This window comes from Manis pentadactyla, chromosome 4, assembly GCF_030020395.1.
Source record: "Manis pentadactyla isolate mManPen7 chromosome 4, mManPen7.hap1, whole genome shotgun sequence".
Lineage (NCBI taxonomy): Eukaryota > Metazoa > Chordata > Mammalia > Pholidota > Manidae > Manis > Manis pentadactyla.
This window is the reverse complement of record NC_080022.1, coordinates 31,142,548-31,169,140: the sequence shown is the minus strand read 5'-3', so window position 1 is coordinate 31,169,140 and position 26,593 is coordinate 31,142,548. Positions and strand designations below refer to the sequence as shown.

General features: G+C 38.4%; 1 protein-coding gene across 5 annotated transcripts in view; it reads right to left on the bottom strand.

Moving 5' to 3' along the window:
* Nucleotides 1–26,593, bottom strand: part of SMAP2 (small ArfGAP2) — a 45,391-nt gene that overhangs the window by 5,707 nt on the left and 13,091 nt on the right. For 4 of the 5 annotated variants that reach the window (XM_036892785.2, XM_036892787.2, XM_036892789.2 and 1 more), the window contains 6 exons: nt 9,549–9,682; nt 8,279–8,364; nt 7,064–7,142; nt 3,860–3,946; nt 2,763–2,844; nt 558–664 (listed from right to left, as the gene is read on the bottom strand). In XM_036892785.2, coding sequence (XP_036748680.1) covers nt 558–664; nt 2,763–2,844; nt 3,860–3,946; nt 7,064–7,142; nt 8,279–8,364; nt 9,549–9,682 — 575 coding nt within the window. The remainder of the gene's footprint in view (nt 1–557; nt 665–2,762; nt 2,845–3,859; nt 3,947–7,063; nt 7,143–8,278; nt 8,365–9,548; nt 9,683–26,593) is intronic. The other variant, XM_036892786.2, reaches the window with a different exon arrangement.

Here is a 26,593-nt window from a genome sequence, read left to right as displayed (position 1 = left end):
AAGTACAAACAACCTACAAATGATGCAGCCAGAGAGAGAACTGAGTTTACATCCCAGGGCAGCCATCCACTAGTTGCATAAGGAGAGGCCAGTCACATAACTTTGCTGAACTAATGTTTCCTCATCTATGAATTACCCATTTTGTAGGGTAGTGAATACTTTAAATTATAAATGAAACACACAAAAGCACCTAGTATTGTGCCTGGCACATAACAGGTATTTCACAAGTGGTAGCCACTGAAAGTTCCGACTTTTCATACCTACAAATTCTCTGGCAGCATCTCGGGCCGAGGAGCTGACCTAAAGCGTCAGCCTTTACAGTCTGACACCTTCGACAGAAGCCCACTCCAAGGCCCACTCTTTTTGGGGAGGAGACAAAATGAATGAATAGTAACCTTAGGCTGTAAGAGCGATGACACAGGGTTGAGGGAAGAATCAAGAATCAAGAAAACCAAAGTCCAATGCCATCAAGGAAGCATGATATGGTTCCATGATTAATTTATCAAAATCACCCTTATAGGGATGCCCTTTAATCCTGAGTTGCTCACCAGACTCACCTTCCTGGAAACCGATGAGGGGGATGGGACAGAGGCCAAGAGATCTAAGTCCTTCTCTAAGGTATTGCTGGTCTTACTATTTGCAATGGAGCAGGATATAGGAGCATCTGGAAAGAGAGATCAAAATTAGAATGCAGCACCGCTCTCTAAACCCACACACTTTCCTTCTATTCTAGATACAAAGTAGACAGAGATGACCTCTAGGCGACATCATGGACTGGAGATCTAGGCGTCTGGAAGTATCCAGCTTGGATGGGATATCACAAAAGAGGCCTCGCCCCACATTCCCGAGAGCACTCTGGAGAACCTGCAGCCCAGTTAGCAGGCACAGGGCAGAGAAACCCAGGCCGGGAGGCCCATCAGCACCACAGCAAGGGGCCTGGCTCACTCCCTTCTGGCTTTCTGTATGGGACTCATTTTCAGAGAGAAATGAAAGATACAGAAATTAGAAGCCTAAGTAGCCAATAACCTGAATTAGCAGAAATGGTCTGAAAAAAAGTACAGCCATCAGAACTGTGCAAAGTAAAGAAAAGGTTCTATTTCTGAATGGGGCAGAACCACTTGTTCAGGGTTTCAAAGGTTTGGAGAAAAATGACCACAGGTCATCGGCCACCTCAGAAACAGGTCATGCCTGAAAAATGAGAGGGATGGGGGCAAGGCTCACAGGTACTGGTTTAGTCAAACTTGCCAACATTTGCTGAATGCTTACTATGTGCCAGGGAAAGGGGCTAAAAGCTTTAGAGGGACTATCTCATCTAATCCTTCCAACAGCACCTCAGAAGTAGAGAGGCTGATCATCCTCCCTGCATGGATTAGGCAGCTGACGTTCAGAGGTCCAGTAAACCACCCAGGGTCACGCAGATAGTAAGTGGCAGAGCTGGGATTCTCTCTGGCTCCAAAGGTCATGCTCTTAACCACTACACCGTCCTGTCACTCGGGAAAATGTAAACACCTCTTACAACGACTGCTCAGATGTAAAACAACAGGAAGAACACAAAGAATAATCTCAGTGGCAGACACAAACTGAAGAATCCCGTCTCTGCGTATGTTCCCAGGATCACAGAGAATTCATCAAAATTTGTAAGATTAATGCCTAGGGTGCCTAACTGGTTTTCTTGGTTTCACTGGATATGGCTGATAATTGTAGGTCTCCTTTGGTTATGTAGCTGTATTCCTATTATGTTAATGTGTGCACGCAATTTAATTAGTAGTTTAAAACCTATACATGCTTATGTTACACTACAAGAAGATACGTCAAAGAAATAATCAATCTTCCCATGTTTTCTTCCGTCTGCTACTTCTATAGCTTTTCTTCTTTCTTCCTAATTACAACCCTTAAGTAGAATTCATGCCTCATATCGAAATTACCGAGTATCATAATTCTTCTAAGTGGTAAAGATACCTCAAGACAAATGCTGGGCATAGAAGCCACAGGGCATAAATCTGCAAAGAAGTAAAAAGCTAACCTTTTCAAACAATATTGCTTCTCTTTCACTTACCAACTTTACATTTCCCTGTATGGCCCCGGAAGATGACTGGTTAGCCAGAGACGGGTACGATTCCTCAAGGGAGGAACAACCTAAGACAGGCACAGTCGCAGGGGGGCCATCAGGTGAGAAATTGGGGATCAACAGAGGTTAGGCCTAGAACCTCACCCCCCCCTGTTTTGAGAGAAATCTTCTGCATCCGTGGATGTTTTGTTGCCCTTGTCTAGCTTGGATTAATACTTAGTCTATAGGCACACACCTGATCATCTACATTTGCCCTCTTACAGCACTAAACTATGTTTTCTACCTTCATCTTGCATCTACCTACCACTTCAGCATTTTATTTAAAAAAAAATAATAATAATAATAATAAGGGAGAAATGTGGGATTCACATATAAATCAAGTATAAAAATCAAATGAATAATCATATTTGACCTGATTGTTTATAGTTCATGATATGTGATCAAAACTGAAAGTTTCTGTGATATGACTGCCCTTGCACTGTTCACCATGTAAGAACTTGTTCGTTATGCTTCAGAAGATTGGAGACTGTTGAGAATTAGGCTTGGGGTTGATTAATGATTGTGCATTGAGTCCCCTATACAGAATTTTATTGTTGTTAACAACCATCTGATCAATAAATATGAGAGATGTCCTCTTAACCTCTCAAAAAAAAAAATTTGTAAGATTACGGGAGTGGAAAGGTCTAACTCTTACCAAGGCCCAACAAATCCATGACAGGTGCTGTGGATTTCGGGGAGCTTTTCCGAGGTAGCTGTGGATCTTCTTTTTTCTGTGGCTAAGGTGAAAATGTTATAGAAAGAAATGAGCAGGTGTTTTGAGCATTTTTTCCCCTCTCCACTGTAAAGCCACAGGTATTCTTGTGGTTTGGTTGCTGTTATTTAAAGAGCATCACCAAAGAACCAAAACTCAGGAAGTGTCAGGCGGAAGAATCAAGCCGGAGGCACGAGCGCATAAATCAAACCTAAAGTGGAAAACAAAGATATCATCTATGCTTGTTTGGTTTTCCAAAGAGAGACCTTTATGAAACCAAGACAACCACAGATCAGGGGGTCCAACAGAAGTAGCAGTTTTGGGTCCCAAGAAAAGAGAAGAATAAAGGAAGGTGTCTGATGGCACAGGAGCCGAGAGCCAATAAATCTCTCAGTGATTAGAAAACCTTTAATACCAAAAGGGAGATCAGTTTAAAGATTACCTAATTCACTCTGCCAGTATCATTAATGACTGTGTTCTGCAGACAGTGCAATTCAGAATGATGATAAAAGACTCTTCCTTAAGCAAATAGTAAAAAGTCCTCTCCCAAGATTCCAAGCTCTTATATTAGAGTATCTACTACTACAGCCACAATATGTCTGGCAGAAAAAGAAAGGTGTCTACTTCAGTATGACAGAGCAAGAATACAAGAAGGGATTGTTTAAAGGTTTCTGGACTGTTCTTAACTGCAACAGGAAACTGAGGAACAGAAGGCCTAATGAGAGAAGGACTAATGTAACACCTGCTCAGAAGGTGTTACATAGCATTGGCATTCTGGCATGGAACGTGCCTCTTGCTCAGATGGGACAGATGCAATTCCCAAGCTCCCATCTGGCCCCAAGAGAAGTGTTACAGAGCAGAGCAGGCATCATCAAGGCAATGGAAAAGCAGCAGAAACGGCAGCAGGTGATCTAATCTAAAAGTGGAGCCCTTCAGCCCAGCTGCCATGGTGCACTGTGCTATCAGCCCCGCCCCCACCCCTCTGCACAGAGAAACACACCCAAGGCCCATCCACAAGGTACAAATTCTTTCCCACTTACCATTTTAACTTTCTCGAAAACAACAGGTTCCATCTTTTTCTCTGGAGCTGGTTCACTCCCTCTTTTCCACTTGTCATCCTTTTCTTTCTGTAATGATTTAACAAAACAAGACAAAGAACACTGGCCCCATGACTAACAGTTTCATAAATTATAACCCCAAATGTCCAAACAAGCCACCAAAAAAATCCCTACTGAATCTGATGCAGGAGTCTGACAAACTTGGGGGTTTCTTGGTGTGGGGCCCAAGAGTTGGCCTCTTCCACAAAACCAATGCTGCAAGAGGATCCTTTAAATCTCACAGCACCTGCCCACCTCGTTTTGTCTAGCTCACTTATGATTTGAAATGTATAGTCTAGGCTACAAAGAGGTCAAAACGTTTCACCAGTTTGCTGCCCCCTTTCCAAGTTGAACTTTCTCATGCTCTGAGGGGTCCCTCCTCATCCTGGTACACCAGTAAGTTTGTGTTCATCTTACTCAGCATATACCCTTGTGATCTTATAAATTCAATACTAAATTCTCTCAATCTTCACTTCCTTTTATAAAAACCAGAAAACACACTGCTATTTCAAGTTTAAAGATTAGGAAAACAAAAAATCAAGGAAATAAGGCAAAGAAGAGGAAAAGGGCTAAAGTATCCCTTTTTGGGTTCCTTAATGTTGCCTCTATGAAACCAGAAAGCACATCAAAAATAAAATACTAGAAAGTCTGAGTTTGTGTTACTTTGAGGCATTCTCGTAATACTTCCATAGATTACAATGTTATTGGTCACAATTTTAATATCAAATAAACATATAGCTGTATTAACAGAACCACAATGTAAACCTAAGAACACAGGCATATAAAAGGAATACAGCATACATATGAAAAAATGTTCAGCCTTGCTAATGATAAAAAAGCAAATTTTTAAATGCATTTTTTGGGGGACAAAGATCTTAATAATATAATACCTAATGTTGGTAAGGATGAAATAATACTAGCACTCTTATACAATGCTGCGAAGATGATATAAAATAGTAAAACTTCTAGAAAATAATTGGCAAAAGTATGAAGAGACAAATACTGAAACCCTTTCCTAGAGAAGACCATTTCTTGTTATGTACCTTAAGAAAATAATCCAAAGTATGGAAAAGGTTATATGCACCAATTAATGCATCCCAGGTCAGAATTATTTATGCCAAAGAAAAACTTAAAAACCACAAACTTTATGTCACAGAAGGAGAATGGTAAAACACTATCATCTAATTACTCACTGAAATATGCAACAATTAAAAATTATGAAATCTATGTAAGTAACACAAAAATACATATGTTAAGTTGAATGAATGCAGTAGAAATTCTATATAATTATGCCTCAAAAGAGTAACTACAAAGGAAAAAAGAGGGAACACACCAAGGTGATAATCATTAGTAAAGGTGAGAGAAGTAGGCACAATTTTTCCACTTTTTCATGTTATCTGTAAAATTATATCATAATCACAAAGAACACATGTGCCTATATCTGTTTCACAGTGTAATGCTTTAATACAGAACACTTTAAGTTAAAGATGTTTAATCTGTCCATTTAAAAAGAATACCCTTTAATTAACAAAGTCAATTTTCTTTTCAATTTGATATTAAATGGTTTCACTTAGCAAATATTAATTCTTGGCATATAAATCTTCATAAGAATATTTTTAAAGATCCAAGCATATCAAGTAAAAATTTTTGATATAGCTTTTTGGTAAACAGGGGTATTTCCTTCCTAAGTCAAAACATTCAGTGAGTAAAACAGGCTGTTTTTATGAGTATGGTACATCAGCAACATAATTATTAATGAACACTGTCTTCTTACAGCAACTCCTCCCCTCTTCCCTCATCTTCTGGATTATCTCAGATGTCCTTTTCTGACCTCATCTGATTTCATATCTTCTGGACAATGAACAGAGCTAAGCAGACAGATCACAGTTTTCTACAAATAAAAGAAAATGTGTGTGCTTTTGTTTCAATCCCTTTCTGATGAGGCCATCCAAGCTGTAGCTGTACACTGGGTTAATTCTTTCTTAGAACAGTTATGATAATAACTTCATAACTTCCAAGTCCCTTTTCTGGATGACTACAAGGTAAGGGTTCTTCATACTAAGTGGAGAAGGAATTATCTTCACCTAGCTACATATATTACCTCGCACTTACTTGCCTACATTGAAATTCAACTAACACCACTTTTCAAAAAGCTCAAAAGATCTGGAGCTGATTCCAAAAAGCTTGGCTTTAAACGACCTGGAGGGCTTAGAGCCTCATGCAAACTCAGTGATTTCACTGGTTAGTACATCTTCCATTAAAATAGATGGATAGACAGATATGGTAAAATAGATAGCCTGTAATGCATAATATATATACTATAATATATAAAAAGATAAGGAAGGAAAGAAGGGAAGGGAAGAAAGAACAAATGTACAAACCTGTGCTGGATCTGGAGAATCCCACACTCTCTATTCTTCTGTGGCTATAAAAATTGTCTATTATTCCTAAGAAAATTTACTGTAGAATCTTGTCAAAGGCCTTTTAGAGGTCTGTATAGTCATATTTATTGGTTCTCCTTTAGGTGTCATTAGTCAGGCATATTTTCTTCTTCCAGAAACCATGTATTTCCTCCTGTATGTTACAGTTGACCTAGTTATCATACGCTGTATTCAGATTCTAACCACATTTCTAGGATAGAAAGTATACGTGGCAGCTGGTAGTCTGCTACTAAAACCCTTCTTAGGAACAAGGTCCCATTGGCAATCAGTCCATCGACATACTGGGAACACAATGGTGAAACTGAAGGAAACTCTGGTGATTTAATTATACCTAATTTTGTTGGCCTTGTTTGCAGAAAAAATATATACACACACACTATATATATATGTAAATACACATACACACACATATTATCCTATTTGATCTAGTATACCCCAACATGTCCATTTAAAGAAACAATTTGGAACTGGGGATCACATCTAGAGACAGATCAAACAGAATTCACAGATGGTTTTCCCTGAGGCAAAAGTTTGCTCCATGATATCTCATGGTCTTGATTCAATAACTGGCTTTTTTCTACTTTTGCCTTTTTTTTTTTTTAATGGTTTTTGGAGTGTTCTGGTAGCTGATCTTGAAATTCTTCCCTGGCCTGATTAATAAGAAAATTACTTATTATGAACAAAACTTAAAAGATTTACAACCAACCCTAAAGGCATTGATGTCCAGACTTCGGTCCATGTATTTCTTCTTCTCATATTTATCTCGAATAAATCCCTCAACAGCTCTGCAAAAAGCTTATTAAGGATAAATCAAACAAATCTTTCTAAAAGTATGACTCTGACGGGTCAATTTGTACCCACAGGATGTTGTTTTCTCTAGCTCCTGCCTGGTTTTCCTCCTGCCTGCTCTTGTCTCTTCACATGCAGTCTCCTGACCATAACCTTAAAATGTCTCCTTCATGGTCTTCCACTGCAGGGAATCACTATTCCTATGATTTTCCTTCAGAGTAATGAGAGCAGCAAATGGGCTTAATCTTCATATTGACATCAGAGGACCCTATGGCTCTTCTAGACTACAGGTAAAGTGGTTAGTTACTATTTTAAAACCCATAGGTCAATAGGCCATAAACAAAGGCACCTGAATGCCCCTTAAAAAATAAATTCTTGTGCCCCACTGCCAGATTCTGATCAGTGGGTCTTTTACAGGGCCTCAGATCTGTATTTCACAGGTTTGACCTGCACCCACCAAAAACCGAACTCTAAGATGGTCTACAAATCTCATTTTGAGAAGCACCTGCCTTTAGGAGTTTGGTTTTATGAGCTGGGTGCTATCCCCTGTTGAGGGGAAGGTGGAAGAAAGTTAATAACTGGTTCAACAACAGCTAATTCTTGCACACAGGACACAAAAAGGAGTTAAATTAAATGGTAGTTTTGCTAATTCAACACAGTAAACTATTCTTTTTATCAAACAGTAAGTTCAGGGATCAAAAAACTATTGGAGATGTCACTTTATGGAAGAATTCACAGTGAACCACTGCGGTCTTAATTCCTAAATGAGCCTTCCCTGTGTGACACTGCCATTCTGACATTAGAAAGTACACATGTGTTTTCTGTATGTCTTGGTGTGGTAGAGAGGAAAAGCAAGACTTTGATTAATGCACAGAGAGATGGCCCAGTCAGATCATGGGTCTTCAATTTTTGTGACTCAGCTTAACACCAAAATACCACTCAGCCTTCTAAGTTGCTCCATGAAAAGATACGGTTCTCTCTATAGCATCTTACTACGCTGATAGACAGTGACTACAATGGGAGGGTGAGGACTTGGTAATATGGGTGAATGTTGAAACCACAATGTTGTTCAGTGAAGACTTCGTAAGATTGTATATCAATGATACTTCAATAAAAAGAAAAGAAAAGATACGGGTCTATTTGAGGTCGTCGGAAGGTCTCAGGAAGGTAGGCTTCGTAGAGTCGGTTTGCCTTTCCGTTCCCCATCTCCTGCATGCACTGTGACCAAAGACAAGCGGAAGCATGGAATGTCAGGTCAGGAAAGGACTGAACACCCAGTCGCAGCACTTTACAACTGCAGAACCAATCCGGAGAGTGGCACAACCAAGGTTTACACCTGTGCGTTCTGATTTCGGATCCGTGATTCTCTCTGCTCTGCTCCCAAATATCTGCCCCCATCATTGTCTTTGCTGCCCCTTCCAGTTCCTTTTACTGAAAGATTTGTCTGACAAGATACATTTAACCCAGCAATAATTCAACATCCCATTTGAAAGTCCAAGACTTACAGCTACCAATCAAAATGTCTCCTTGGCAGGCAATAATCAGTGCCTAACCGTAAGGCAATAATCAGGTGATAACAACAATTCTGAGTTTATACTATTAATTAACCTATTCAGCTTTATTACCAATAAACTTGTTTCCATTAGGCTTTTCAAATAGACTACTTGTGAGGGATAAATCCCAAGGTTTTGTTTTTTTTTAATCTTCAATTTCCCAAATACCTCCATGGCATATAATTTTCTTCATAAGATACAGTAAAGTATAACTGAAAAACATAACTTTTTAGACCTTTAGTGAACCTATAAAAACAGTCTAAAGTCATTTTCTGGTTAAGAATAATCTTTTATTCCACCACCAAGTTTAGTGGAGCCTCTCTTTTCCTCCATGAAAAAAAAATTTAATGACTAAAAAATTTCAACATAGGAAGACAGTAGAGAGCAATGAAGCCACATCAGGATGCAGATCTTAGGCCAGCAAGACTCCCTGACTTAGGTGTCTCACTCTCAGCCCACTAAACTAACAGCAAGCAAGATTCATATATGCATTTTAACAATAAAATAAGTCTGAGTGAGAAATTTTTTTAATGACTATCTGAAACTACGAATGTTGATCTGCAAATGCCAAGGATCTTGAAAATAATCCAAAGATCTTCCCTTCATGGATCCATGGGGTCCTAGACTATATACAACTTGTGTTTTGAAAAAGGTAAAATATATGTAGAGTAATTGTATTTTAAATAGGTTAAAATTTTCTGTTTTAAGGTATGAGAATTTGCATAAGTGTATAACAACTAAACTTTCCTTTATCTTCAGCTTTATGACCAGTTTGACTGAAATTCATTTGTAACTACTTAAACATGGAAAAGTGGAAACAGCTGGTTCACTCTAAGTCTATGTAAGTACCTGAATCTGTTCTTGAGTCCACTGGTCAAGGTTAACTGATTTTACCCTGGATATGTGCACCCCCAGATTCCTGTGGATTCCAGCACATCGAATGCAGATGAATACACCAATGTTCCAGGAGGCCCATCGCGGCCCTGTGAAGGTCAGGAACAGGGCAATAAGGTACAAATTAAAACAACATTCAAGGCCCAAGCTGGGATATTTAGATTATCAGTCAACATTTCTACTAGACATAAGTGAGAGAATTATCACCACAATCACCTTTTTATTGTTTTTTTTTTCATTCCTCCTTGAAGCAGCTGCTTTTTTAAGCTTAGTTTTAATTTTTTAAGTGTGCAATATACCGGTTTTTAGTATATTCATGCAGTTGTGCAGCCATCATCACCATCTAATTCTAGAACATTTCATCACCCCAGAAAGAAATCTCAAACCCATTAGCAGACACTACCCATTTCTTCCCAACTCCTTCTCCATCCCCTGGCAACCACAAATCTACTTTCTGTCTCTACAGATTTGCCAATTCTGGACATTTCATATAAATGGAATCATTCAATATGTTGGTATTTGTGTATGGAGCAGTGTTTTACAGTGTCTGATAATATGAGTGTTGAAATGCATGCATTATAATAGTTACTTTATATAAAGAAATATTGCAGAAAACAGTGCAAAGTCATGTCACATTCTATTTAGGATCTTACATGAAGAGAAACTTTTCAATGGTGGTGGGGCCTGGGTTCAGTGTTGAAATGCATGCATTATAATAGTTACTTTATATAAAGAAATATTGCAGAAAACAGTGCAAAGTCATGTCACATTCTATTTAGGATCTTACATGAAGAGAAACTTTTCAATGGTGGTGGGGCCTGGGTTCAGTTTTCCTAATAGGAAAAAAGATACAGACATACTATGCCAGCCCAACAAGTCTCAACCTGAAATTTAAAACTTTGTTTATCTTCCCCTCCCCACCAGGCCTATAAAATATGCATCTAGATTAAGTTAATAGGATCCTTCCCCAGGGTTGATGTCCCTACTTTACCCAACTACAAAATTATCTAGATTAAAGACTGTCAAACAACAAAATGATTATTGCAATAAAAAAGAAATCTCATATATAATTACTAAGTCACTATGTTGTACATCTGAAACCAACAGAATGTTGCATATCAACTTTATTCCAATAAAAAAGATCTCAGGTATATATTTTAATTAAAAACTGCTACACAATCTCCCATCCCCTACCAATTTTGCTCACCCCAATCATCACTCTAGAAAATTATCAAACTCCTCTTCATAATTTTTATACAGGGAAAAAAGGCAACTTACTTTTTATATGACTCCTGCCAAAGACTTACTGAAAAATCACTAATATTTCCATCTCCATCATTCCACTTACCCCATAAAAGAAGCATGACATCAAAGTTAGAGTTGTAATAAAGAGGAAAAGACTAAGTTGATTTTCTATTGAGATAAATAGGACCTGTGTTTAGAATAATAAAGGGCATAAGACTTCAGTTCTGCCAGATACAGACAGTTATTTGGTTTGTCTATGGGTTTTGACAGCAGTTTTAATGAAGGAATGCTAGAATCATAAAGAAGAATATTATTCTTAGGTATATTTGAATCCATGATTATTATAAATAAGAATGTAATTTTTTGATAAAGATATTTCTCAGAAACTAGGGCAAATATAAATACAAAAGCTCAAATCTTACTTATAGCCACCAGGTGGTGTTATCTGCCTGAACTATTATCCCAGTACCTCCTTGCTGCTATTATATTAGGCTCAGATTTATCTTCTAAAGAGACCTTCAGTCCCTTCAAATTCTTGGATAGATTTGCACAGTAGGTCTGCAATTTAGCTATTAAACATACCAATGATTCACACACTTCTTTTGGTGGCAGGGAGTTACATAAACACAACATGAAAAACCTAAACAGATTTTTATATAGGATTAAATCCTGAGTTATATAGGATTAAAAATGGGACCAAAAGTTAATATTTCATGTTTCTTTACCACTTCCCTTTGCTGTAGATTCTAGAACTCATAAAACAGTTAAAATTTATGTTTGCTAACACAAAATCAGGAGGCAAAAACACTAATTAAAAGTTAGCTGTGGAATGTTACACTGATTCCTTCAAGGCCCAAAGTCCGGAGATGGCAACTGCCATCCTCTATGCCACTGTCACAACTGTGGAATTTCTCCATATCTCAATTCAGAGTATTTAAAGTCCTTTTGTCTCAGGAATACACACCTAAGACATGAAACTCTGGAGCCACTAACGAGGCCTCGGTACAGAAGTACAGGCAATAATATTTTCATGAAAGTCGGAAGAGAGCTTCCTCTGTCCCCCTCCCACATCCTTCCTACAACCTTTTCCCAGTGAAATCGTGGCAGTTCTATTTCAGACACGAAGCCTCCTTTAGTTTTAAGCCACTAGATTTATTAGTCAACAACTGCATGCTCCATAAAAGATTCTGAAACTGGAGAAGAATAAAACAGGAGACCTTAACAGTTACTTATATGGCTGAAAACATGGAGAAATGGTGTCACTATGAAAAATACAATATTTGCAGCCAGAAGAAACTTAGGATTGAATGTCAGCTCCATCAATAATTAGCTGTGGGATCTTCAGAGAGATACTTAAACTTCCGAAGCATCTGTTTCCTCATCTAGAAAATGTGTACAATAATATCTACCCCATAGTGCTTAGAATATAGAGAAATAATAATAAAAGAAAGCTACATATAAGAACATGGTATAGAATGAAGTTTCCAGAACCCATTTTCCATTTCTCGTCTTCACTGATAAGGGCCGTTCATATTCGTATGTATATTCCATATGTATATAAAAACATTCTATGCAATAATACAGAATGCTTCTTTTTAGACAGGAATATGAGTTTCAGTACTAAAATGTTGAACCAAAATTGAATGACTGAATATCAGAAAGAAAAAATTTACCCTGGATTCAATTTTAAAGTCTTCTAGAACCATGAAATTTTAAGTAGCTCCCTTTATCTCCCCGAAAATATTCTTTGAAAATGTACTATCTAACCCCACCTGTTCCCCTTTTCTGCTGTACACCCCAACCCTGCCCCTATGCTCACACATGCCCCTACTACATATTCAAAGGCAGGCCCAAAGCTGTCAACCCAACATGCTTGGGTTCCACAGTACCTGGTATTGCTTCTACCAGGCCAGCCTACTTAAATCTGGTATATTTGCTAAGATAAACTAATTGTTCAATATGTATTGTTCATGGCAACCAAGGAGAAACTATAAAAGATACCATTCTGAAGTTGAAAATGGAAAGAGACTCTGAGAGGGAATATTCTGAACAATTTAGAAAGCAAAGAGGATAGAAAAGCAAATAAACTGGTAGTGATTAGCACAACACAAGTACAAGGTCATAGCTGAGTGAACATATTCAAAAGGAGCCCAAGAACAGGGTCTGGAAGCATTAAACGATATTAGAGTTAACATATAATCACTCTGTAATAGGACTCAGTGAAAATGAAGGAAGTATATGGATTTGGTTGATCTGTCAAGAAATCAACCATAGTGGCTATATAGTAAGTACCAACCCAGTATTAAGGAACTGTGGGCTGCATGCATTTTGATAAGTCTCTCTGGGGCTTATGTCTCCATTTTAAACTGGAAAGCATATAAGTAAATTCAATTTACATTCAACTACTAGACAGCTTCTACATATTGAATAACTACTGCTGCCTGCTGTAAATTTCCCTTGCAGCCAAACCTCCCCACACAAGAGCTTCTAGGCATAGAAGGGTCTAGGCTTTGAAAAGACCATAGAGAAGAAAACTAGAGTTACAGAGAGCTTGAAGCTACTATTATAATAACTACAGCTCACTTATTTATCAATAAATAAATGATGAGAAAAAGAACACATTGATAAATCAATGGTTAGCCATACTTAGACTTGCCAGCATCATGGAGTTATTGAAAAGTTCTTCATATCACCTCACACAAGTTAGAATGGCCACTATCCAAAAGACAAGAAATAAATGTTGGCAAGGATGCAGAGAAATAGGAACCTTCCTACACTATTGGTGAGATTATAAATTGGTGCAACTGCTGTGGAAAGCAGTATGGAGGTTCCTCAAAAAACTAAAAACAGAAATACTATTTGACCCAGTAATTCCACTCCTAGGAATTTACCCAAAGAAAACAAAATCCCTGATTCAAAAAGATATATACATCTCTATGTTTATCACCACACAGTTTGCAATAGCCAAAATATGGAAGCAACCTAAGTGTCCATCAATAGATGAATGGTTAAAGAAGAGGTGGTACATATACACAATGGAATATTATTCATCTACAAAAAGAAAAGAAATCCTGCCATTTGAAACAACATGGGTGGATCTAGAGGGTATTGTGCTCAGTGAAATAAGCCAGGTAGAGAAAGACAAATACCACATAATTTCACTTATTTATGGAATATAAAAACAAAGCAAAATGGAAGGAACAAACAGCATTAGATTCATAGATACTGAGAAGTGATGAGTGGTTACCAAGGGGGAGGAGAGTGGAACAGGGCAAGGGGTGGGGGAAGGGAACCTTTGAATCACTGTGATGTACATTTGATAATAAAAAAATTTTTTTTTTAAAGAGAAGTTCTTCAACAGGTAGGTCAAGGAAAGGAGAGAAAATCTGTTTCATTTCACATCCGTCTATGCTCTGTTGAATTTACCTTGGAAATTTTCCCAGAATTCATGCGTCTTTACCTAGACCTTCTCATGTCTCACCTATAAGCATTCATTTTTTTAACATTATTTATTGAGTACCTGCTGTATGCCAAGCACTCAAACCAAAGAACTTTTTATCAAAGGCAGAGCAATGAAGATGAGATTGCCTCATTCAAAGAGCTCATAGACTAACAACTAATTGGTCTCCAGACTCCCCCCAGATTAATCTTTCTAAAACATTAATCTGTATAGTTCAGGCCACCCAAATATAAGCCTCTTATGTAGTCTCATATATAGAAGTGAAAATGTCGATTGGTGTAAATTTTCCAAATGACATATTCAAACTGGACTCTCAGTCTCTCACCACAAAACCTGCTGTTTTTCCATTCTTCTCCATCTTAGTCAATTACACCTTCATTCATTCAATTGCATCAGTCAGAAAATTACACATCTTTGATACCTCTCCTTCTACTCTATACCATCAACACCAAAATGTCTCTCAAATCATTATCTCTTCTCTCCATTTGCAACACTATTTTCTCTAATCCAAAATCACCGAATCTCCTGAACTAGTGCAATAACCTCCTAATCTCTCTCCATTTTTACATACTCTTCTCCTTCAACCCCAAACCAAAACCATCTCCACAAAACAGCCATCTTGAGCTCTTCCAGGAGCAAAAGTGACCCTGTAACTCGGCTGCTTAAAACCTTCTATGAAAGGCTTCCTTCTGTCACTGCTGGATTAAAGAACAAAATCCTTAACATGTTCTCCAAGGTCTATATGATCTGGCCCAGGCCTACTTCCCCAGGCTCTCAACTCTCATGTTATCAGCCTTATTTCATTTCCTCAAAGCATGTTCCTTACTTTTGGGCTTTTGGCCTTTGCATATGCTGCTCCCACTGCCTAAAACACTCTTTCCCTAACCTCCATCCACTCCGTGTAGCTTGGTCTACTCCTATACATCACACAGGTCTCAGCTGAAAAGTTTCTTCCTCAAAGAAGACTCACCTCAGGCCCCCAATCTAAACCAGATTATAATCTCTCTTCCATCTTTTCTTCTGATTTTTACATTTTATTATAGAGAATTTCCAACACACAAAAGCAGAGTATAATTAACCACCACCTCCAGCAATTATCAACCTCAGGCCAGTCTTGTTCCAGCTATTCTCCCACACACTTTCCTTCACTCCCAACCCTGGAATATTTTGAAGCAAATCTCAAATATCATACCATTTCATCTCTGTATACTTTGGTATATGTCTCTAAAAGATAAGAACTTTAATTTAAAGGTAATAAACATTCATTTACACTTTAATTTTTCCAAGTTGTACCACATTTTATATTTATTTGTGTGATAGTTTAACATGTCTTTTCCGCTATATTATGGACTAACAGGTACCAAAGGGAAAGGGACTGGGGAGGATGGGGGGGTAGGGAGGGATAAGGGGGGGAGAAGTAGGGGGGTATTAAGATTAGCATCCATAGCGGGGTGGGAGAAAGGGGAGGGCTGTACAACACAGAGAAGACAAGTAGTGATTCTACAACAGGTTGCTACGCTGATGGACAGTGACTGTAAAGGAGTATATAGGGGGGACCTGGTATAGGGGAGAGCCTAGTAAACAAAGTATTCGTCATGTAAGTGTAGATTAATGATTAAAAAAAAAAAAATGCAGTTCCTATGTGGTGACCTCTAATGAGTTCTACACAATGATATAAAGGACATATAAAAGTGTAGGCAAAGGGTCTGTTTGTGTTTATACAGAGGATCAAAGCCTAATTTGGCTACCCCGAAAATGAACTAAGAAACGATATGAAAGAGAACTTCCAACATCAGCACTCTCGGGAAGACTCATGCCAGAAGATGATCATCAAAAAACCCCAACAAAGATCCACGCACTGCTACAGCTGTAGATGCACTCATCCCACCAGCTCCTGGACTTGCCATGGGAATGAAGGAGATATCTAAGCTGGCCTGGGCATACAGTAAAACAACAAATTTGACTGGATCTATACTGTTGGAACTCAACCAAGAATTAGGAGAAGTGCAAATTGTAGCGCTCCAAAATCTTACAACTACAGACTATTTACTGTTAAAAGAACATATGGGATGTGAACAGTGCCCAGGAATGGGTTGTTTTAATTTGTCTGATTTTTCTCAAACTATTCAAATTCAGTTAGATAATAACCATCATATCATTGATAAGTTTTCACAAATGCCTAGGGTGCCTAACTGGTTTTCTTGGTTTCACTGGAGATGGCTGGTAATTACAGATATGCTTTGGTTATGTAACTATACTCCTATTATGTTAATGTGTGTGCGCAATTTAAGTAGTAGCTTAAAATCTATACATGCTGAAGTTACTCTACAAGAAGATATGTCAAAGAAATAATCAATCTTCCCATGTTTTCTCCCCCCTGCTACTTCTATAGCTTTTCTTCTTCCTTCCTAATTACAACGAATTCTTAAATAGAATTCGTGCCTCATATCAAATTTACCGAGTATCATAACTCCTCCAAGTGGTAAAGATACCTCAAGACAAATGCTGGGCATAGAAGCCACAGGGCATAAATATGCAAAGAAATAAAAAGCTAACCATTTCAAACAATAAGGCTTCTCTCTCACTTACCAACTTAACATTTCCCTGTATGGCCCCGGAAGATGACTGGTTAGCCAGAGACGGGTAAGATTCCTCAAGGGAGGAACAACCTAAGACAGGCACAGTCGCAGGGGGGTCATCAGGTGAGAAATTGGGGATCAACAGAGGTGAGGCTTAGAACCTCACCCCCCCATTCTGAGAGAAATCTTCTGCATACGTGGATGTTTTATTGCCCTTGTCTAGCTTGGATTAACACATAGTCTACAGGCACACACCTGATCATCTACATTTGCTCTCTTACAACACTAAACTATGTTTTCTACCTTTATGTTGTATCTACCTACCACTTCAGCATCTTATTAAAAATAATAAAGAGAGAAATGTGGTATCCACGTATAAATCAAGTATAAAAATCAAATGTGTATTCATATTTGAACTGACTGTTTATAGTTCACAATGCATGAGCAAAACCAAAAGTTTCTGTGATGACTGCCCTTGTACTGTTCACCATGTAACTTATTCACTATGTAAGAATTTGTTCTCCATGTAAGAACTTGTTCGTTATGCTTCAGAAGATTGGAGACTGACGAAAATTAGGCTTGGGGTGGATTAATGATTGTGCATTGAGCATTGACTCCCCTATACAGAATTTTATTGTTGTTAACAACCATTTGATCAATAAATATGAGAGATGCCCTAACAACAACAACCAAGAAAAAGTACACACTTCCAATTGTAAAATAAATAAGTAACCGGGATGTAATGTATAGCATAAGGAATATAGTCAAAATATTGTAACAACTTGGTATGGTGATAGCTGGTACTTAGAATTATCATGTATATAAATGTTGAATCACTGTGTTGTACACCTGAAACTAATGTAATGTAATACTGTGTGTCAACTACCCTTCAATAAAAAATAATTATCTAAAAAAAAAAAAAAAATTAACTGAAAGTAAGTAAATCCTTTGACTTCCCCCTCTACCCACCCAGCTTATAAGAATTCACCAGGGAATAACAGATCAAGTGCACAAGAAATGTATTAAGAATGTTCATTAATATAATATATTAAGAATTCTAATAAAAATTAGAAACACCATAGATTACATAAAGGAATTATAATATCACTATACAGTAGGGAAAATGTTTTGTAACTATTTAATATAGAAATATCTCCATGTTATATTCATTTTAAAATCCAGTTTTAAAACAGCATACAGAGCAATTCCACTTTTAAGAGTGTGAGTAAAAGTATATGTATGCACAGAAAAAGATGGCTAAAGAATATATGTAAAATATTAAAAGCTATTATTTCTGGATGGTGAAGTTTTGAAATATCTATTTTCTTCTCTATATTTTTATATACTCTGAATTGTTTGTAATGAACTTGTATTACTTTTGTAATAAGAAAAAACAGTACAGGTATTTTAAAAACAAAACAATAAAGCTGCCCATGGCTCCTTAGTGGCTGTAGGCTAAGTTGAAACTCTTTAACAAGATATATAAAGCCCTTTATGAGTCTGTGCTTTAGACATGCTGAGTAAGTCATCATTCTGAAATATGCCATGTGCATATACTTTGTTACCTACACTATTTTTGTTACTTGGACTGGTTTTGTCCCCATTCCCTGTTTGACAAATTTCAAAATTCAGTCCAATGACACTTCTTCTGTGAGACCCTCCAATGGAGTCAGTCTTGACCCTCTCTATGGCTAACAGTCCACTGTATGCTTCACTCTTCTGACATTTAATATCTTATCATAGTTGCTTACAAGTCTCTCTTGCCCTAAATAGACTGTGAGCCCTAGAAAGCAAGGACCACACACTTTCATCATTAGCACAATGCTTGCAAATGGTACACATAAAACAAATACTTGTTAAATGAAGTCATCAATAAGTAAGATAACAGTATAAAGTTTTTTCCTGTTATGCAAAATGAAAGTTTTCAAACACTTTAAAGGTGACAAAAGGGGATTAGGTTACTTTGGTGAGGCTCCAAAGGCAGAACTAGCACCAATGAGCAGTTGATTTTAGCATACTCTGCTGAAGAATTTCCTAACAATTATAGTTGTGTGAAAACAAATACAGCATATCCAGGAATAGCAGAACCCCAGTAGGTGCAGGTGTTCAAGCAGAGGCTGGATGATCAGCTCTCAGGGATGTTGAGAAATGACCCCTGTGTAGTGGGTGGGCAAACTGTGAATCTTAAGCTCCCCTCTGCTACACCACAGCTCCACTAGCTGATCTGCAAGTCCCTTCCTGCTTGACATTTAATAGTTCTGAAAAATACAACATGAGATAATCAGTTTATGAAAATTTTAGGTCTTGATGAATTAAATTCAGTTCATAGAGCCTGTGACTAGCACGGAAACCTGGTTGAGATGGGACAGATACACTAGGAGAACCTGAATCAACAAACTCTGATTTGAAAAGAAGTAGATTATCTTTGACTTGGCCTGTCATTAACTCCAATTTGGGAGTCAAAGTGAAGAAGCAGTGGTATTTGTTTTAAGAACAATTTTAACATTAGTTACCTCAGTTCCACTCATTATATCCCTTCACTCCCAGATTCACTAAAAAGAATGTAAAGAAATACCAGTGTCATCTTGGAGAAATAAAGCAGGGCTGCTCAGAGGTATGTTTACCAGCCTATTTTCAGCTCTACAAAAGAGAATTCAGCTAGTTCCCTATTCCAAAATAACAATAAACAGAAACTTTGAACTTCTGTAAGTGCAAACATTTTAAGGAACCACAAGATCAAAATAAGGGCTTACTCAATCAACCTCTGCTCTCAGAATGCTCTGTAAGAGAAGTCTCTTTCCGTCTGGCTCATCTTGCAAGAATGTTGTTTCCTTTTGTCAAAAAAGAGACACTGTTCACATTCACATATTTGGGGGAAAAAAGCAGAAGTTAAGCTTTTTAAGTGTTTGAAACAAAGCAAACAAACATTTCTGAGATTGTTTAGAGAAGAAAGGCTAATACTACACCAGGGAAATTGGAAAATTAGAGTTGGAAAGAACTTTAGAAGCCACTGAGCCTACCTCCCACTGAATGTAGGAGAACCTTCTACAGATGACCACCTGGTACCTCCTTGAACAGCTCCGATGCTAAGTCAGTTATGTACCATTTCAAAATGTAGTCAGTTCTATTGTAAGATGGCACTGGTTATTAGAGAAGCCTTCCTTACACTGAGTCCCATTAATCTGCCTCCTTACCAATTTTACCTCTGGTACCACATCTACACTCCTTCCGTATGCAAGATAAGGACAGAAGTGCGGAGATTCTAGCAGAACAGTTCACACATTCAACCAAAATGTAAGCCAACTGAACTAACTTAATTCAGGAGGTCAATGATAGAACAGATGTAGCAATCAGACTCCCATGATATCATGGAGATGAAATAAAACAACACTATCATTCTACCAGGTGACCAGAAAAAGAGGTTAGCGAAGTAAAACACTGCTAAGCACTCATCAATGAAATGATTAGTCAATCTACACCTAATCCTATTTAAGCAGTTAACTTAAAATGGAATTTCTCTAAAGACTAAAATAAAGCTTGTAACACTAGGAAATCAACAGGGAAGCTGACTGGAGATTAGGGGAGGAAGGAATGGACATTCTTCATCTTTCTCTAGTCATTAGCTCTACTTCCAGACAATGGCTCAGCCTTGACTTTGCTCAGGCCTGGGCAAGGGAGGACAAGGAAATTAAATACAATTTAGGAAATTAAATACAACTGAGGAGCTCACAGAAAGGAGTAAGTCCCAAACAAGTTCCAATAAAACAGAGAAAAGGCCAGGGGCCAAAACAAAGCACAACTCTACAGCTGAGTGCAGCAGGTTCCCTCAGCTCCTCTACACATTGGCTAGTCACTTCCTTTAAACCCTAAGAAAACCAGTACTTGCTCTGGTCCAGTAACATGCTTGCACATACCTCATGTTAGTTACCTGGCCCCTGCTATCCACAGAGCAAAAGATATGGGTTATCTAAGCTGTGCCACTAGTTAGCTGTGTGACTTCAGAAAGTCAATTCACTTCTCTGAGAGTCAATAACCTCACCTAGATTAGAGTATCTCTAAAATCTACCTTTTCTAAAAGATAGTAACTGTCTAAAATTTATTAAACTACTCTGAAAAGATTGAAGTAAGGGAAGTTAATTTTTAGTAAATTTAGCTACACATCTGTCTTATTTTCCTGGTTTATTAGTTGAACTAATAATAGGGCTGTAACTCTTTCTTTCTATCCTAGAACTAGTGTTAACTATCCTAGAACTAGACATTAACTAGTGTGTACTTAGGTGATTTGTTTCTGGTAATAAAGAACTACCAAATCAACCAACCTGCACCATTATTACTCAACTTTACTTCACAGAATACTTCAGATGGGAAAGGATGGGGTCTTAATTTGGACTTTTGTTTGGCTCTGAAAAGGACATTTTGCCAAGGAATGTTCTGATGACATCACCGCCCCATGCAAATACATGTAACTGGAAGCCCATTGCCAACTGAACTCCAAACCTCTAAATGTGCCTTAAATTATTCCATGATCTGGGCCTTTCTAGAGGTTCTTATTACACATCTTCTCACTTCTATACACCAATAAAGACATCACTCCCCTTAAAACTGTGTACTGGTACCAACTGCCATGTTCCAGCCACAGGGAGAAATCTGAGAGGGTGAATCCTACTAGTCACCCAGGGGCCTTTTTCTGATTCAAGGGTGAGATATAGACAGAGGGACTTCAGGGCACTGTGAGTCCCTGATTCCAACTAGAGGGTCTCCTGACTGCCGCAAAGATGTCTTCCCAGGCAGCCTTGGTGCACCTGTAGAGTGCTCTTAGTGGTGCTCTCTGGGAGCTTGAGACAAGGCCCAAATCTCTTGAGGTTTCCCTGGGAAGTTCTGGTATGTGCTGCTGACTGTTCATATAGAGAAAAGTTGACATATTTTAAGGAGGGGAAATTTTTTTTTTAAGTCACAAAATTTTCTGCCTGGATTGAAGAATCTCATGAAAGTCAGGAAGATTAGCCTGATTTCACAAGCTGATGCCTCTGGTGGAGGCCAGTCTTCTGACGTCACAGACATTGAGTCTAGCAAAACTTAACACAAACCTGAACAGGTCACCTCTTCACTTGAAGATACAGTAGGCTTTCTCAAAAAAGAACAGAAAAGTGAGCCCCCTGAACTTTCATTTCATGGAATGATGATGGCTTACCTTCCAAGGCACACATGCCCTCTCAACAATACACCAAAATCTCTCTAACCCCTAGTGACTGATCCAAAGCACCCTAAAAGCATCTCAGAAGAATGTAGAACAACTTCAGAGGGAAAGGATGGATGGTATAGTTGAAAACACTCATCTTCAGGAAAGCCTAGAACTGCTTTCCCAAAAAAGCTGCAGGATAGAAGCAAAAAGTATGGGAACTAAAGAAAAAATTATTATTATTATTATTTTTTTAATTTTATTTCGGTATCATTAATCTACATTACATGAAGGACATTATGTTCACTAGGCTTCTCCCCTCACCAAGTCCCCCCCACATACCCGTTCACAGTCACTGTCCATCAACACAGTAAGATGCTGTAAAATCACTACTTGTCTTCTCTGTGTTGCACAGCCCCCCCCACTATACATGTTAATCGTAATGCCCCTTTTCTTTTTTAGAAAAAATTATTGAAAACACAAAATATACAAATTAAATAGGTTGTAAATGACAAAGACAGCCAGCTAGAAATCTATGACTCAAGCTGTGTTGGAGATATAAATTTGCCTGCTTATTTGAGAGAAGCTCACAGGAATGATGGTAATTTGGGATTAGACAAAAAGAATGGATCAGAAAATGGAGACCACTTAGACTATGAGTCAGAAGTGGATTTGAGAAACTCATCAATGCTGTTAACTTAAATGTTCTTTAAAAAGACTTGAAGGAGAAATACAAGGAACATTGAAAAGTTATGTGAAGAAAACAGCAGCAGACTCACAGATTCCAAGAAGGGACTAGCAGTTACCAAAGGGGAGGGGTAGGAGAGGGAGTGGGGAGGGAGAGAGAAGGGGATTGAGGGGTATTATGATTAGTACACATGGTGTAGGGGTGGTCATGGGGAAGACAGTGTAGCACAGAGAAGACAAATAGTGACTCTGTGGCATCTTACTACACTGATGGACAGTGACTGCAATGGGATATGGGGGGGACTTCATAATACGGGTGAATGTAGTAACCACAATGTTTTTCATGTGAAACCTTCATAAAAATGTATATCAATGATACCTTAATAAATAAATAAATAAATAAAAGTTATGTGAAGAAAATCAAATGGATGAAGAGCTTACAGGTCAAATGAGAAATTTCCAAACAGAGCATCTTTACAGTTCAAATATTTATAGCTTGAAAGTGAGATTTAAAAGCATCAGCTAAACCTCAAATACTGACTGAACCACATCAAGAACATATAGCCAAACTTTGCAGAAAGTTAATCACAGAGGGAATCTACTGCTTAGAGATAAAGAAGAAATTTCCCAAAGTGTATGAAGACATCAGCAGTATACACCAGAAGTGCAACTCTGCAGAAAGCTTGCCAAAGGCCTAGAGAGAGAATTGGAAAGAAACACTTCCTTCTGTCAAGGATGGACTACATCCCAAGAGAAAAAAACTCAGCAAAGTTGGTTGGCATCTCTGTCTACTGAAAGTGCAATGAGCTAAGAAAAGAAAATGGTCATGGCAGACAAAAATTTGCTAAAACAGAGTTTAACTTTCAGATTTCCCAAGTGGCTCTCCAAGAGGCCTGAGAGGGTCAGGGGGTCCCTCTCCTTCATCAGGTTGCCAGGAAAGAGGAGAGCTAAGCTGTGAGGGATGAGGGATGCAGGGTCACATTCAGGTTTGATTTAGCTTCCACAGCTGCTGCCCCTTGAACATCCACAACTGCGGTGGGACATGAGCCTGTTTTCTCTATTTTAAAGTAATTTTGATTGATCTCTTTTTAGTTAATGGCTGTTAGCTCTATGATCATTCCTAAGATAGTGTTTAATACAATGCTTAAGGACATATTATTTCCATTTCATTGAGCTCTCTAGAATTGGTTGGTATAACTATTGCACTTTGACTGAAATAAAAGATCCACTATTACTTAAACCATTAACTGAAGTTTGACATGACCAGGTGGAGATATTTGAAACTATAGAAAATGCAATGAGCTGTTATTAAAAAATCTATGAAAGTAACTTAATATTTACACAATAAATTTTGATTGACTTTAAGAAAAACAAACAAAAACCACATAACAACACCCCAGCTAAACTTAGTAGTATTTTTATTAGTTTAGCCCTACATAGATTAATTTAGGGGAATTGACATTTTGCAATTATTTGTTTCTTGATTTTTAAATTTCTTTTTAGCTGGTTATTTAGAATATGCTTTGCTGTTTAAATGTTTTTAAATTTTATACAATCAAAACAAAATTTTTCCCCTCTTAAAAAAACACTATGTACTCAGTTCTTGTTACATAAATGTTCCTATGAGAGACCAGTGTAAACGCCATGGTATACTGCTGGGACTCCAAGTGGGAAGCCCCATTCTTTCTGGAGAATCTTGAGTTTCTCATGGAGGATGAGGTCACATGCCAATAACCTCAGGAAGAAACATGGATGCCTAAATGAGTAAAAAAGCCCTAAGTGAGTAGCAGCACACGAGGCTAGGTTGGCATTTAACTCTAGATCAAGGTCTCCAGATAGTAAATTCCTGGGTTGTAGGTCCTCAGCACCTTTCCCATGGTGGAGTGCCTGGTGCTGAGAAAAAATAAACCAGGCAAGGTGACCGAGAAGCTACACTGGACCTATAAAGCTAAGGCACAGAGACCTCAGGATTATGAAGCAGAATGGGCTGGGAAAAGCCAAGGTAGGATCAGCAATTAAGCCTTGAAAGGGTGACTTCTTAGTTTTGTATATTTTGTAATGAATTCCCTTCTTTGTTGCCTCATTGTACTCAAAGTGCTGAACAGTCTTCATAGGGCTAAGGGGAAAGACTCAAAGGAAGGGACTTGTGTCTGTCTACAAGCCGGCTTTAGAACAGAGGCAGCAATGTGCAGAAAGTGTCGATGATTCAGAAGAGCACCAAAGTGGGGGAGAGCAGCGGGACACATCAGGGCCACCTGGCTGGGGCCACCTGGGCAATTCATCATTTCTACTTCGGATTCTCCTTCCTGAATTCATTTTGTTTTTGCAGGTTCTAAGCTGTCACCTAGGAAAACTGGACTACTTACACTTTCCTGATCACCTTAAGCTCTCTCACAAATAGTTTTACATGGGCTATTAGTTCTACTTGCAAAACATTTTGTGAAAATCTTGCTCCATCCACTTTTTCTGTCAAGCCTTTTCTCCTTCCTGTTCTGAGCCCCGCAGTACTTTGCTGGTCTCCTGCGGCATTTGTCTACAGTTGTTCTGTTGTTGGATTTTCTTTTTATTTATTTCTTTGAACTCTTTTAGGTAACAACTGCCTGATTTAGTATACTTTTTTAAAACCTAGTATGAGTATTTTTCTTATGTGGGTCTGAGTTTTAAATCCTTATTACTTAGGAAATCACACAAAGGTAGTTTATCTGACATATAAAGTTAGGGGAAAGGGTGTCCCTCATGTTCCTTGTCTCCTGAGTGGCCCATGATTTTTTGGCTCTAGCCCATTTCCTCTGCACAAAGACTCTGCTTAAAACATTCATGAATAAGACAGAAGAGTGGCGGCAGAGACATGGCTTCTCTAAAAAGAGGAGGGAGGAAATAAAAAATAGCTGCTTTCATTGGGGGCAGGAAGGAGATTATTTCATTAGGAGCACAGGGAGACCATCTCAGTACAAACAATTGTTTAGCTTAAAGGCTCCATGTGGGCAATTACTCCAGCACAGGCGCAGCTGGGATGGAGCACTGAGCCTGCCAGGACCGAGGGATAGGGACTGACATGGGCTCACGTGTCTCAGCCACGGCTTTAGGATCCCACAGCATCCCAGCCAAGATGCTCCCAGAACACACTCAACCCCAGCCAGCACTCAGCATCATTCTGCACCCAACCCAGTCAACAATGTGGATTTAAAAGAGATGAGGAAAAGATAGCATCAGGGACAAGTGCAAACCTAAATCCAACATTTTACAGCAAAGTAACAAATATAAAAATTAGATCCCGTAAGAGAACTTGTACATTTCAGTCACTGCTTCAATGGCTAACAGCAGGCTGCCAGGAGCAGGTGTGTAGGGAGGGATGGCTGAGCTAACAGCTAGGCAATCATTTCAAAGTCTGATATTTCTAAATCAGATGTTATAATTAAACCAACTTCCTATGACTCATGACTCACTTCAGGTAACTGATGCTAACTTAGTTCACCAGAAGTTACCATCTTCATCCCCTGGGACATCTAGTTCTTTACACTTTTTGGGTTACTTCAGATTAAAACTATAACTTCCTCCTTACAGCAACCAGTATCTACTCATATCCTGAAAAAAATACTGAAGATGCAAAGTGAGCCTGTCTAGTTTGGGGGAGGCATATCTTTAGAAGAAGCTACTAAAAAGGGTAACAGAGCTGCCGACTAGTGAAATTGCTCTTCATTCTCCACCTGTAGGAAAGGTAAAATAAGCAGATGAGGAACGATATGAAAATAGATATTAAAAATAGCCTATATTCGAACAGCACCATGCTTCTCCCCAGAACAGGGCTTAACTGAAGCAATTCTCCCCCAAGGAGCTTTATCAACATCAG